At 37.1% G+C, this 15,323-nt stretch overlaps 1 protein-coding gene across 2 annotated transcripts in view; it reads left to right on the plus strand.

Annotated features, from left to right (window-relative positions):
* LOC143877157 (tRNA/rRNA methyltransferase (SpoU) family protein) overlaps positions 1-15,323 on the plus strand; it is a 47,229-nt gene that overhangs the window by 28,868 nt on the left and 3,038 nt on the right. For both annotated transcript variants that reach the window (XM_077379028.1, XM_077379030.1), the window contains exons 20-31: positions 2,749-2,896; positions 3,047-3,147; positions 4,304-4,465; positions 7,394-7,441; positions 7,556-7,663; positions 8,714-8,788; positions 10,303-10,353; positions 10,419-10,565; positions 10,664-10,794; positions 14,679-14,766; positions 14,897-14,956; positions 15,025-15,277. In XM_077379028.1, the coding sequence (XP_077235143.1) occupies positions 2,749-2,896; positions 3,047-3,147; positions 4,304-4,465; positions 7,394-7,441; positions 7,556-7,663; positions 8,714-8,788; positions 10,303-10,353; positions 10,419-10,565; positions 10,664-10,794; positions 14,679-14,766; positions 14,897-14,956; positions 15,025-15,277 (1,372 nt within the window). The remainder of the gene's footprint in view (positions 1-2,748; positions 2,897-3,046; positions 3,148-4,303; positions 4,466-7,393; positions 7,442-7,555; positions 7,664-8,713; positions 8,789-10,302; positions 10,354-10,418; positions 10,566-10,663; positions 10,795-14,678; positions 14,767-14,896; positions 14,957-15,024; positions 15,278-15,323) is intronic.

A 15,323-nucleotide genomic window follows, 5' to 3' on the forward strand; every position in this document is an offset into this window, starting at 1 on the left:
AGAAGTGACTCGTGCCAAGTTGTTGGAGTAAAAATAGCTTGGGGCAGAAAACAACTTGGGTAGAAACAGTGAGGAAAGAGTCGATGGCTAGGAACATAACAGAGAACATGACCTTGGATAGGACAGAATGGAAAAAAAAATGATCCATGTAGACGAACCCAACTAGTGTCAGGATTAGACTTAGTCAATTTGAGCCAGGTAGATTCTTTCACCTTCTTCATGAAATTTTTTTAAAGGATTCATTTAGCCGACCCCAACTAGTTTGGGACAAAGGCTTAGTTGAGTTGAGTAGAATATTCATGATAGCTATCTATCTCAAAACTCTTGTTTAGATTATAGTTACTAGAGTGGGGAGCGAGTTCGAGAAGCGACATGGGAAGTGAAAGTGGGAAACAAGGGGTTTTGAAAAGAGAAAATGCGGGAAGCAAAAAGCTCTAAAGAAGATAAAGAGAAATTGTGTTGGAAGCATCGTTGGAAGTCAACATGAAGCAGGTAATAAGCCGCATTAGAAGCGAACAAGAAGTTCGCAGAATGGGTAGGATTATTGTAGGTTAGGGAGGAAGGGTTAATATAGGTAAGGATTGCAAGTATAAAAGAAAACTTTGTGACTAGTTAGAATTATAAGTTCACGAGAAGCAGAAGATTGCGGATTGTTTGACCACACTTCCGTTGTGAAGGAAGAAGAGTCTTTTCTTGGTAAGCAAGCGGAGGTCTTTCTCTTCTCTTCTCTCCCAACTGACTGTGACCGGGTCTCCAACTGGTCTCTGAAGGTCCTTCTTTTCTGTCTCATTGACAATTGTCCACAGGTCCTTTTGCCCCAGCAAGAATTCCATCATGTACTTCCATTGTGCATAGCCAAGCCATCCAAGGCATCAACCGCAGCGGGACCGAAGGCTACTCTCTCAGGTACATGTCCTTCTTTCTCTCTTCGGTGACCATCTTCGTCTACTTTGTCTACTACAAGGGTTGGGTGCCATAGATTCTTGGGTCATTCGTCACCAGTCCCAAAAAGGTCAAGATGTGTTTTTGAGACTGCCAGTCTACAAAAACCATCCCACCCAAAAACCACTCGGAGACTGCCAGTCTGCAAGAAGCTGGCAGAGCTTTAGCCATTGGACCACATCCATCCTTCCTACCTAAACAGTCACCCTTTTCTTGTTCGTTCTTCGAATGACGCTAGTGGAGACTAATTCCTTCCGGCTAATGAAGATACTACTCCAGTCTTCCCATTCATTCCCAGTGGATCCTTCTTCTTCCTAAGAATTGAACGAACGGACCCAACGACACATTCCTCCTTCTTAAGCATAGCAGATACCTAACTTGAACCTATATTTTCTGCCTCGTCAACCTCTGATTGCCTAGCGGAAGACTTGATCCCTTTCCCCTTGTAGATAGCTTCTACAACACAAGATTCACCTCCCCATGGGCTATCGATTCTCTGGGGACCTATGATGTATAATCCAAGTGCAGAGCGAGTCTCGGATAGCTTTCACATGTTTCATTCATGTATATTTAATGTTAATTTTTTGGAAAAAGATACAACATTATTTTTATTTGAAAGTTAAGATGCATATTCAACTTTTAAATGCACTATTTTTTAGTGATGTCCCTTCAGTATTATCAAGTATTATAAAACAGAGAAAATATTCTTTTAGGAAGAAATACTCACCTAAATAGGAAGCGTACTCTTAATTAAGAGGAAAAACGTAGGAAGTATCTGGGAAACGCGCTTCCCCTAAATTTGGGAAGCGATAAGAACTTAGCTTTCGAAGCGAGTTTCCGGGGTAGCAAGCTTCCCATCTAACTAGGAAGGTTCTAGTAACTATGGTTGGATTGGATGCTTCATTGATGTATGGACACCGCTTATTTTCAACATCAATCTTTACAGTGGATGTGTGAAATGGACTCGCATGTATGATTTTTTTTTTTCATTCATAAAAAGTTTTGGTAACATATAGTTGTTTTATTGCTAGTGTAATAAATGTAGGCAACATCTAGGTATTCTATGCTGTTATAATGTTTTATTGCTACTGTAATAAAGGGCGGCTAAATGTTTGGGTACAGACTACAGAGACATTTGATATGGAAAGTAGTTTCATTGTGCTTATGTTTGTAGTTGGTTTTACTTGTAATTTAGTCTTACTTTTTTATTTGTTTTTTCACCAGTTATGAACTTATGATAATGTTTGAACCTCTCGCCTTCATGCTTCACACTTGAGCCCATGACCACAAGGGCAAAGGATCAACTTTGTAATCGATTTTTGCACTAGACTTTTCTTTGCTATTCTTGGACGTAACATATAAAAATTGGAGGGAAATCAAATTGTTATGCCGAAGGCATATTTGATGAAAGAATTATTTTTGGAAGTTCCTTTCTTCAAAGTATACTTGCATTTTACTTTCAAAGTATGATTGATGGTCTAGCATAAATTATCTTGCAGTGACAGTGGATATATGCTATATCACTTAATAATTATTAAGGTTTTTGTCCAGTCTTGTTTCTTGTTTTTTTGGCCAATCCATAATGTGCATGAAAAATGTTTGCACAAGTGAGTTGTGTTGAAATGAATTCTTTGTGTAAGGGATTCTAGTATCAGAGTAGACGAAGGTGCTAGTTGCACTTCAGGCTCGAGGGATCATGTCTTGCTCAAGGCACAGTGCCCTTCCTGGGGATTTGTGCAATATATTTCTTTCTTTTCTTTTGATATTTATAAGGATTTGTTGAAGCCCTAAGTTTCAATTGTGCAGTTTGTTGAAAAAATTCTCGATGAAGGCATGAGAAGTCCGCGTACTACTCGTCTTGCCGCTTTGCATTTAACGGGGTTGTGGCTGTTATATCCAAGAACAATCAAGTATTACATAAAAGAGTTGAAGTTGTTATCACTTTATGGTTCTGGTATTTGACACATTTATTCACAAGTATCGCTATCACTTTTTTGTCTTATATCTTCAACAGGTCTTGCTTTATAAAGAAAATACTAATTCAAAATTAGTGGTTCCAATATTTATTATGAATTTTGTTTTATTTTACAATTTTTGTGCCCAGTGGCTTTCGATGAGGATTTTGAAGCAGAATTAACTGAAAATCGTGATGCCAGAGAGGAAGTTTCATTGCTAGCTCAAATCCCAGATGCTGAGCTGACTGAGGTAATCAAGGCACTGTGTTCACAAATTTTTTAGCATTATTAGGATATCTAGGGCTTTGAGTGATGAGTTTGGCCTTTTATACCATTTGAACCAAACTTCATATGTTTTGCTACCAATTTAACACCACAAAGGGGTTATGATTTGTTTTTATACTTAGACCTGATTGTTTTCGCTCAACTTTCGAGTATGTCACACCTGTTAGATCAATTAATAAGGTGAGAAATAGGTGTCACAAAATAGCGAGCCATATCAGCAAAGGAGTGTGCCAAGTTGATGGAGTCAAAAGAGGTAGGGGCAGACCAAAAACAACTTGGGTAGAAACAGTGAGGAAAGACTTGATGGCTAGGAACATGACAGAGAACATGACCTTGGATAGGAGAGAATGGAAGAAAATGATCCATGTAGACGAACCCAACTAGTGTTAGGATTAGACTTAGTCAATTTAAGCCGGGTAGATTCTTGCACCTTCTTCATTAAAAATTTTCTAAAAGAATTAGCCGACACCAACTAATTTGGGACAAAGGCTTAGTTGAGTTGAGTATCGGCAAAGGAGTGCATGCAGGCTTTTAGCTGCCAAAAACAGTAGGGGTGATAATCATGCTGAGTAAGTTGTTGATCATGCTATCTGCCATTGTAATTGGACTTGCAGAAACCAATAAATGCTAAAAATCTTTGGTAAGTGAAAAACATACCAGATGGGTGAAGTCTTGTGCATGGATAGCAGATGAAGGTATGACTATTTCTGGAGAAGAACACTGATGGAAATTCTGGATTGGGGAGATGGATGTCAGATCCTACTAATCGTCACACATCATCAATGTGCAACATATACCAATTATATAACGAGGAATGCTAGGCTAATGGGAGCCCTTGCAAAAATGAGATGAAAGGGCTCCCTCATTGGCTGCACGTCAATTCTAAAATGTAAAAATCAATGAATGTTAAACTTACTAGAGTAACATGCAGCCAATTGGGGGAGCCCTTTCATCTCATTTTTGCAAGGGCTCCCTTCAGCCTAGTATTCCTCATTATATTTGGGTTCTGATGCAGTCTGTATTTGACTACTAATGCCTGTTGATCTTTTGTAATCTATTGATTTACTGCATACATTTCTTCTAATAATGCACTCTATAATATGCTGGGATCTTTCTGTCAGACATTTATCAACACGGAGATGTACGCTCGTGTTGCTGTTGCAGTTCTCTTTTACAAGCTAGCAGAATTGGCTGTTAGGTCCCAAATTGTAATGGAAAACGAAGATGTGCATGCTGCCCTGCATTGCGGAAAGTTGTTTCTGTTGGAGCTTCTAGATTCTGTGGTATGTGCTCTTGGAATGATATTGCAATACGGAAGCTTGTTGTCCTATAATAGGTACATCAAATACAATTGCTGACTTATGGAATTGATATTGCCGAGGGTATATACCTTGATCTATATATGTATTACAATTACTTTGTGGCACAGCACTCCAATATTTTATTAACTCTAATTAGCTTGCTTACATGCCTGAATTTGAATGTGCAATTAATTAAATCTTCTCAGATTCTTCATCCAAGTACTACTCGGTAATTATTTGGAAGCTTTTCTGGAAAATGCAGGTTTTCTGTATCTGTATGAAATTTAAAATTTCAGTGCTACCCTAAAATTTTGCAATTGCCAATAGGCCATTTGTCGTTGCATAACCTGATAAATTCATGCATTAGGATTTTATTGAAATTGTCTTTAAATTTTATCCAATTGCAAAACCATCCATGTTGGTTTTTGAGTTATATGAGGAAATTTTTGAAAGCTTTTTTTATTTGCACATTTTACAGCATGGAAGTTTTGGGTTTTACCAAATTTGACTTCGAGAACATTGGTTGAGATATATTTGGGGACTGTCCAGCAACCACCATTGCCAGAAGTTTAATTTGCTAATAGATGACATTCCAAGCTAAAGGTAATGTCTTCGAAAAAAGAGAAATGTTTAGGTACCAAGAACCTTTCAGTAATGGTGCTTTCGGCTGCCTGTGAGAATGTATGGAGATGGGTTTACGTAGATAATATATCACAGACATATAGTCTATGGATTTTCTTTACCGATAAATATAGGGTTGTTTGGCTGAAAATAATGTTATGTTTAAGAGACCACAATTGTGGTTGCAGTAAGGGACTGTCGTATGGGGCACACCTTTTGGTGGTCTGATCTTCCTCACAACCAAAGAAACCTTGGTTTTTCATCTGTTTATGGTCTACTTGCAAGACCGTATCAAAACTGACATATGGTTGATCTTTTGTTAAAAACGATGTTGGAGGTTAGCTGCTCAAATAATGGAAAGACGGGGTTTTATCCTGAGAAGGAATCTGATAGGCATAGACTTTCATTGAGCGACAACAAGGGAAGGCCAGCATCAATCGCTGACAACGGCCATCGAGGCTACACCAAGGGAACGCTGGTCATTTATCACTGGTGGCAATGATTGATGTACTGACTAATCTGAATCGTTTGTGAAGAGAGGATCTCTATAGGTGGAATCTGCACTCCGACAAATCTATCGGCGACGTTGGTCGACACCAGGAATCCGAAGAGAGGAAGGTTTGGATGAAGAGGGAAAGAAACGGGCTGGTTCAAGGTAAAGTTGACAGCTTGAGAGCCTCAAGATAAGAAACCTTTCTACGTGGTGGAAAATGTTTTTTTTTTTTCTCACAATAGTGGGTCAAATAGAATGTTATAGAATATTCTTCTTGGTTTCTAATGATCATTGTTAGTTCCATCAGTAGTACTTGATTTGGGGATTGAGCCTCTCGCTCAATGGTAAAGGCTTTGGCCTTCCACCTCGGAGGTTCGATCCCAGCTTACCTGCCAAAAAAAAAAGGTAGTACTTGATTTTTCAGTGTCAGGAATTAATTTTAAGCATTATTTCCTTTACTTGGGTATCCACTTGTGTGTGGGAGGGAAATAGTTTGGTGTAAAATAAACTGCAGCTTTGGTTGGGATTTCTGTTGAGAAAAAAAGCATAAAAATGATTGTGTTAAGGGTGAAACCGGATTTTGTGTAAGAGGGCAAAATAAATCAAATGATCAAGGCTTTCTTCACCTGTATAGCATGGTTCCAACAAATAGAAAGTTGAAAGCATTTTTATTAGTGAATTGGGACACGTCAATATATGTTTTCTAGGAAGTTTAGGGCTCCACTTGAATTATGTATATTATAAAATGAAATTCTGGTTTGTGTTCAAATTAATGGCCGCAGCTTTGGGAAATTCACAATACTTAAGGTTGGCTTTGGAGTGGAACATCGTGGATGCTTCATACGTGGAGCAGGTGTTATTAAGGAACTGTCACCAGTTTCGGAATTTTTTCAAGGAAGGCACACAAATTCTGTTTATATTTCCATCTTCAATTACACTTATCTTCAAGGTTCACATATGTGTGCATATTTGTATTATTAGCAAGGTTGCAACTCAGATCAACTTTTAGGATTTGGGGTGGAGATCTTACATTGAAATTAGGTTTAGTCGGGGTTGAATTCAATTCATTTTTCAACAAAATATCAACAGGAACAATCCAAATTCCACCCCTGATCATGGGCAAACTCAAAATTTTCAAGGTGTTATATAAGGTTTTATATACCTCCAAAATTAGAATAATGAACTGATAAGTTGGATTGGACAATTTGCAGTAAAAAAAGTACAATTGCCACACCGGGTGTTTAAAAACATTGTCTAATTTATTTGTTTCTTGGTGCATTGAACATCGAAGTGTTCCTCCAGATGTTATTTCATGGCTTAAATACATTGAAAGCCCATCATGCTCCTCCTCATTGTTTATGAACAAGAGGCACCAACAACATGTTAGAGCTATGCAAATTTCTTTGTCTGTTGTGTTTCTTCTCGTTTCTATACTTTTGGAAATTTGGCAGAGGAGCACAGAAGCGATAGTGTTAGGCTCACGAAGACTTGTGCCCAAGGTGGTGGAGTGCATTATCAGATGGGTCATCATCTCTAGGCAATAGTGAATGGCCACGTATTATATGTTGAATGCTTTTATCATTTCATATTATTTCTAGTGACAATATCTGAAGTTGTTCAAGTATATTTTCTTGAATTAATCCTGCTTTTGAATAAATTATAGAATAAGATTAAATCTTGAAAATTGCTCAGTCCCTGAAAGTCTAAGATTAATATGTATCTTTAACTTGTTTGATTAAGCGCTTATTTTTCAATAATCTTGGCATCTAAGCCGCCTCTTTCGTTCACAATAATAGGTTAAAGATAAAGATCTCGCAAAGGAGTTGTACAAAAAGTATAGTGCGGTGAGTTCTAGCTTCCATGTACATTGGCTTTTTGTGCATCACATATTTCGTTCAGGTTCATTTGCAGTTGTTATATTTTATAGGCTGCCTAACAACAATCCGATTCTCCTTCAGATCCATAGGCGCAAAGTTCGTGCTTGGCAGATGATATGTGTATTGTCACCATTTGTTGATGATGATATAGTTCAACGAGTTACATCTAGCTTGCACATATGCCTATATGTAAGGGCATCTACTTGTTCAATTTTTTGGTTAAATTTGATTCCATTTGTCTGTCACCCATTTCCTAATATATGATCTTTCTAGACTTGATCAATGACTTTCAGCCTTTATATTATTATACATTCCTTTTTCTTGTTTTTGGAAGGGCACTATTGGCTAATATGTTATTTTTCATGATGTAAATTTTCTTATTAGACCTTGATATCTCTTATTAGTTTACAGTTTAAAGCTAACATTGAAATTCTTATAACTATCCCAAGAAAACAGGTGGAGAATACCTGAATGCAAAGCCTATAAGTATAATCAAACTTGTGTTGGGGCTTGGTTCCCTAGAAGAGTATGCTCATGATGACTACATTACCTCCTTTTCTGTCCCTCTGTGTTTGCCATAATGAACTACACTAAGTGAATAATGAATACATGTTAGAGCCATCAATTGAGTGTTGACAGACCTGCGTGTAACTTATAATTATATTACCTGCATTGACCGTGTCTATCCAAACTTGGATGGTTTTGGCCATTGAAATGAAAAACTGCTACATCTAATTTTCTTGATGGATTGTGTTTTAGAGATACAGACCGTAAATAGGAAAGCTAGTAAAGTAGATATGCATCCACAAACATGGATTACATGTGAATGTAGATGGTTATGGCATATCATGTTGAAAAGGGCACAGGACATGTTTCTATATGTGAAACCCCTTCTCTGGGTTCATGTTTACATGTCCATAACATTCATCAAACATCTAATAAATAATAGGTGAATCAGGTTGACTAGCTGGTACTTCATTGGTTACACTATCCAATGTTGCACTTGGTGCCCTATATTTATATTAGTTAAGACAAGAAATAAAATGTTGACTGCTAGATCTAGGCATGATTCTGTTGCTACAATTTTATACTCCTGCCGGAGTGAAAAGAACATTTTTTAATGTATCCATCTATGAATACAATTTATGTTTTTGACATCTCTGTGGCAATTGTTTTGAGTTTTCTTATATAAATGCAGTTGCATAAAGCTGATTTTCTACTTTTCATTTTGTCTTGTAGCGGAACAACTTGCCTGCTGTTCGGCAATACCTAGAAACATTTGCGATTCAGATTTACTTGAAATATCCATTGTTGGTATGCATTTTTCTTATATTTCATCAAGGGTTTTATATTCTTATGATGTGTTTTCATTGTTTTCTGGCTACAAGTTCTCTTTGTGGTGTAGCACCTTTTTTCCATTAAATGAAATCCAGATGATCTCTTCTATTTTTCTATTGCAGTTTTTTTTAGTGACAATGATTGTTATTTCATGGTTAGGATCTTGGATAGGACGATTCTTTGATTTTTTTTTGTTTGGAGAGAACCATTGCTTCTAGCTGTACAATATCTGAGTTGGATTTTATTTGACTTCCTTAGCCAAAGTTTATTTCTTGTTGGTGCATTGCAAATTGTATATACTTTTGCAGGTTTTATCCCAGCCCATGCTTGCACGCACGAACAAATGGAAATAAGAGAGATTAATAAAGCCAACTTATGTGCTTCTTTGCTGTCTTTGATATAAATTTCTTGTAGCGTCCATCTCCTATTACAGTCTATCTTGGAGATTTTTATCTTTAACCATCCTCTCTTTACAGTCGAAGAAACCCTTATATTCATAACCATTCCCCTCAAGGTGTGACTTTGACGTGAAGTATTCTGTTGTTAAGGAAAAAACCCAGCTGAATGTAGGGGTCGATGCAGTTGCATATCCCAGCTCTATTCAGTGGACTTTTCAGATCTGTATTTACATTACTAATAAATGCTCATATTTTCAGTAAAAAATTAGTAACAATTCGGTTAGCATTAGGCAAATTATTTAACAAAACAACAGTTGGGCAGAAACTTGCAAAGGGTACAATATTGAAGCTGGTGAAAATTCTTACCAGTTTTAGTTTCTATTGTATTATTTAGTGTGTCATTTATTAATCTAGAAGACTTGAAATTTCACAAATTACTGCAATAATCCAAGTACGAAAAGAGAAATATATAAAATCTACTCCAGAAATATTCATAAATCCCTATAGAAAATCCACCAAAACTACTATAAAATTCTCTAAAAAGTCAATTGATAGAAGTCCCTTCTACATCTTGAAACTCATATGTTTACCTAAAGTCTGGCTAAAACACACGTATTTAGCAAACAAACAAGTTGCTAATCTAATATACAGCATGAATCCAATCTAATAACAACAAGAAACTAGTTCATGCTTGTAGTCTTCAAGAATTTGATCTTGACTCTTAGACGATTTTAACGAGAATACTTATATTGCCCACAAATCAACATCTCCAGAAATATTGGTTGCAATCCGAACCGTGAGTGGGTCCTCTGCCAATGTCACTATTTGAAATTCATCTTGATTTTCTTCTTTGAACTTTGACCCACATTTTAGCGCCCAAATGATGAAATCTTGCACAATCTAATTGCTGTTTGTCGTGAAAATCTCTTCTAAATAATCTGTAAATAGCTTCAGCTGAAAAAGTTATGCCTCATTTGAAGGATCCCTTTTGTTCTGACTCCATCACTTCTCTTTTCTTTTTTCAGAAATTAAACTACCTGCATTGAATTCTTTTCTGATGCTTAATTCTGAGATCTTCTTTTGTATTCACAGATTGGGGAGCAGTTAATTCCTATTTTTCGCAACTATGATATGAAGCCTCAGGTAACATTGTGGTTGAATGTATCACCGCTTTTTGCTTGTTCTTAACTTGAGGGCGTTAATTTCAGGCGCTTTCCTCGTATGTCTTCATAGCTGCAAATGTGATCCTCCATGCTTGTGAAGTTCCTGTTCAGTTAAGACATTTGGATCAATTACTTCCCCCATTGATTCCATTCTTAACCTCACATCACCACAGTTTACGTGGTTTCACTCAGGTGGACATTTTTTTAAGCTTTTCGATTGTCCACTTTTCATTATCTTAGCATTGACATCTATTGTATGTATTTATGTGTTATTCCATATTGTTTTTCAGATTCTGGTGTATCAGGTTCTTTGCAAGCTGATGCCTGCCTTGAATCCTAGTAATTTAGAAGTAATGTCTTTAGAGAGAAGGTGCTTTATGGATTTGAAATCATACTTGGCCAAAAACTCTGACTGCATGAGGTACACCTGTAAATTCTACTTCCCATTAGTGAGCTGGAACTTAGAAAGTTTTGAAGCCTATTTCAAAACTGCACTATTGGAATCATAGTTTGTATATTCTTCATTAGGAAATTTTTTAAAAGCTATTACTGACTAGATGGAACAGTTCCTGGAAGTGAGAAACTCGTGAAAGTGAGAAATTCAGTCCTGCATAAACCCTCTTCCCAAAAGTCCACCATGTCCCAAGATCTCCTGCACACAAAAAATTGAAAATGCAGATGAAGCTGACTTTTTCTTGCTAGAGGACATGTATTTTGATTATAGAACTCTCAAAAGAAATGACGCCATTTTCCTTGTTACTGGGTGTCTATGTTCATATAATGCAATGTATGCTTGGGATGAATGCCAACTGGTTTACTTGTAATCCTTTGTATGATCCTCTTTTTTTTTTTTCCTGTTTCAAAAACCTTCATAGGTTTCAAAATGCTTTGGAAAAAAAGGAAAAAAATGAATAAAAACATTAGGAAGACCCTTGAGACCTATGATTTAGACGACACTTTGAATTTTCAGCGGACACACTTGTCAACACGTATCGACATTCCTTTTGGCACCTGTAAACGTAAGAATTGCCAGACCTAATATGGGCGCATCTAGAAGTTATTATACCATGTCAAGTGATACTATTTATCATTAATTCTATTTTTTTTTTTGTCAACTCTTCTTTAATTAATATTTGTTGGTATCCCCCTCCCCAAATTCTAAAACACTAAACAAACTGTTCTTCCAACGTTATATTCATTGTATCCTATTGATCTCTCTTTCTCGATGCATATTGGAGTATGAAGATAACTATAGATTAGATTGATGAATGCACTGTTATTTGATTATCTCATTATTCTTTGAGACTTATAGTTGCTTAGTCCTAAGATTTATTAGTTTCTTACCTTTCAAAAAATTTTTTTTTATTAGTTTCTTAAATGAGTATCATATTTATTTTGTTACAAATTAAGATCAATAATCAGTAATTTAATATGTAATTCCGCATTGGCTGGTCCAAAGGATCCTGCATGAAAAAATCAAGTCTGTGGCGGGTACTCTATTTCACCCGGCCTAAATCTGTTGTGGCAGACTCAAGATTTTACATGCTGTTATCATGTTATAATTCAGGCAAACTTCCCTAAATTGGTCAAACTATTCTTCTTTTTTCATTTAAAAAAAATATATATGTAATTACGCATGTGTGTACTATGTCCGCATTTCTAGATTTTCTAGGATTGCCGTGTCGGACATCTCATATCCGTGTAGACACTCGACACATGAATCCATGTCCACAGATCATAGCTCAAAACCCACGAAGAGTACTAGGGTAACCTTCAAAACTCAGGAAAGGTATTACTATTAGAGATCTATATCTATATAGATCTAAAGTTTTCTTACCAAAGGGAATGAGAACTGACTATCGGTTTCTCCTCATGAATCTGTCCAGATCTAGATCCATATAGATCTAATGTTTTCTTACCAAAGGGTGTGAGAACTGAGTACTGACTATCGATTTCTTCTCATGAATCTGTCCGTGCAAATAGGTTGATGTAATCACTCCTTCCTTCTAGATCTGATTTCTTGAATGTTCTCCTCCCCTTCACAAGTCTGCAAAAAAGCATCTTAGAACTTCTCTTAGCATTGATGCCACATCAAACTAGAGAATAGAAGAAAAGGGAAGAAGAAAAGTAGTCAAGGAGGCCACAAATTGGGGGGAAATAGTTAGAGTTACCAGCTTTCATTTTTTCCCATATTAACGGTATATATGTCATTTCTACATCTACTATATAATCCATTGTAAAAACCTCATTTTTGAAGTAGTGAAATTATAGTGGCACTTCTTCCACAATGATTTTTCTCTCTTCCTTCTTGCTCTTTCTCACATTATATTATATTATGTTATATTCAGGATTTTACAGCTGCATGTACAAAGGTAGGGTTATGCCTATTTTATTTTATTTTGAATGGTAACTGAATATATTAAAAAAGGGAGAGACCAAAAAGTCCCCCCACACACCCCACTATGACAGTATTACACAAAGGAGGAAAGGAAAAAGGAAAACAATACAATAAGATATTAAGGGGGCAAAAAGTCGTATAGCTCCAGAGACTGCTTGACCGTACCCGCTTTAGCCAGCTTGTTAGCGACTTCATTAGCTGATCTCCTAACATTTTGGAACGCGACAGAGCACCCAACCGTTATATCCTTTATTTCATCGAAAAAACGAAGAAATCTCCAAGGAGGAACCTCCGAACCCTTAAGCCACCTAATGACATTTAACGAGTCTCCTTCCACGATAGTGTTCGCTACCCTCTCGCTCCCTAACAACAGAATGCCTTGATATGCGGCTCTAACTTCAGCTTCGTTTGAATCTGCAACACCGATAGGCCCGGAATAAGCCTGCACAACTTCCCCATCTGAATTCCTTAAGACACCCCCGATCCCGGCTAGACGGGGGTTGCCCAAACTTGATCCGTCAAAGTTCAACTTGGAAAAGCCAACAGGAGGATTGGCCCATTTCTGAGAAATTCTAGGATCGGGGACTTGACTGTTGCAAACCACTTTCCATCCCGCCCACAGGTCGAAAGCCGAGACAAATTTGAACATTGGCAGCGCCCTCGCCCAGGAAATCGATAACGCAACTACCTTGATATATAGATAGTAAGAAGAATTAGCACGCCCAACGAAAATCCTATTGTTTCTTTCCGACCACAGAACCCACACCGTGGCCAATAACGAAATCGACCACAAAACTTTCCCTTTTTTCCTCCATGGAATAAAAGACCACCCTTCAAAAAGATCCTTCACATTGGAAGGGAATACCCACTTGATACCGAATCTCGACAGTACCCCTCCCCAAACCTCTCGAGCTACTTTGCAATGAATAAATAAATGCTCCACAGACTCCCCCACTTCTATACACAAAGCGCAATGATTGACTATGATCATATTCCTTGCCCTCAAAAAGTTTACTGTTTGAATACGGTCTTGAATCGCCGACCATCCAAAGAAACAAATTCTTGAGGGAACCTTAATCTTCTACAATTTTGCAACAGAAAGATTTTCCTCAAACGGATTCAGTCCTTTGTAGAAAGATTTTACCGAAAAATAACCCGTAGAATCCCAAACCCATAACCTTTTATCCACCCCTGAAGAACTAATGTAGTTACCTTCTAAGACCTGAAGTAACGAGACCATCGAGAGCAATTCCCTGTCAAAGAAATTTCTGCGAAACAGCGGCTTCCTAGCTCTTGTAAAAAACAGGTTTTGGTGTTGACCACAAGCGGTGAAAAGGAGGATTGTTAGAGACCAGCCTGGAACAGAATGTCTTCCTAGCATCTGTCATTTTTTAATTATGATTTCACCTTATTATCATGGTAATTGAGCCATGCATTAATTAGAACCTTTGTAGTCTAAAGTTTATGAAGCTTAGCAAATTAACTGCCTTAATTTAGCATATAAATGAACTGCTTGGGTTGCACCCGGACAGTCACTTTTAGTGGTTCAATTGATCCAAATATCGAACAGGAAGTTCATTTGATTTTGAGTAAAATTCAACGGCTTTGATGAGACTTGACCAAATACATGGCCTGTTCTCGTCATGGTTCCGGCTTTTAAAACATTGTTCTATTGTGCACTTGATTCTGTTGATTTCTCATCAATATTCTTGGGCAATAGCACATGGAAGCATTAATTGCAAACCATAATTTTAGCTTAGATATGAAACTTTTCCATTGTTGTTGTCGATTCAGGTCAGGTACTGGTCATATTCTGTATCTGGTGTCATTTGCCATATATGTTGAAAGCATCAAGCTCTACTTTATTGCATTACCTTGCATAATTATTTGATTTATCATTGTTTCAGGCTAAGGGCATCAATGCAAGGATTTCTTGATGCGTTTGATCCCTGTACCTCAGCAACTCCAGTTGGAATTTTTAGTGCTCGAGACGAGGTAGAGTGCTTGAAACTTCGAATTGCATGAAAGATACTGTATACATTAGTCATTGCACTTATGCCTTTCATCTCTCTCAAATCAATCTCATTCTTTGGGTATCTAAACAACTATCTGCTCACTTTTGAAGGGAGTCGAGTTTGAATGTGTTCCCATATCCCTCATGGAGCAAGTGATCACTTTTCTGAATGTAAGAAAGTAACCAATTTTCCGTACTCCCTATCCGTATAGTTCGTATCTCATCTTGGAGCATTACAGGATGCTAGAGAAGATCTTCGACATTCTATGTCGAATAATGTAATGACCATAAAGAATGAGAGTCTCGCAACAGGAGAAAGTTGTAAGGACATGGACGCGTTTTTGAAGAGCGATGAAGGAAAATCAGCTACACAAATCCCTCACGATGCATTCTTGGATTTCCAAAAGAAAATCACGCTCTATAAGCATGGAAGGCAGGATACTGATGCTAATTCGTTTTTAGGCAATGTTGAATTTCTCAATGCATTACTAGGTATTTATGAACCTTAAAAACTTATTATCTCAAATGGTTTATTTTT

This window comes from Tasmannia lanceolata, unplaced genomic scaffold (genome assembly GCF_043159265.1).
Source record: "Tasmannia lanceolata isolate RefF3 unplaced genomic scaffold, GAP_Taslan_0.1 ptg000005l, whole genome shotgun sequence".
NCBI lineage: Eukaryota > Viridiplantae > Streptophyta > Magnoliopsida > Canellales > Winteraceae > Tasmannia > Tasmannia lanceolata.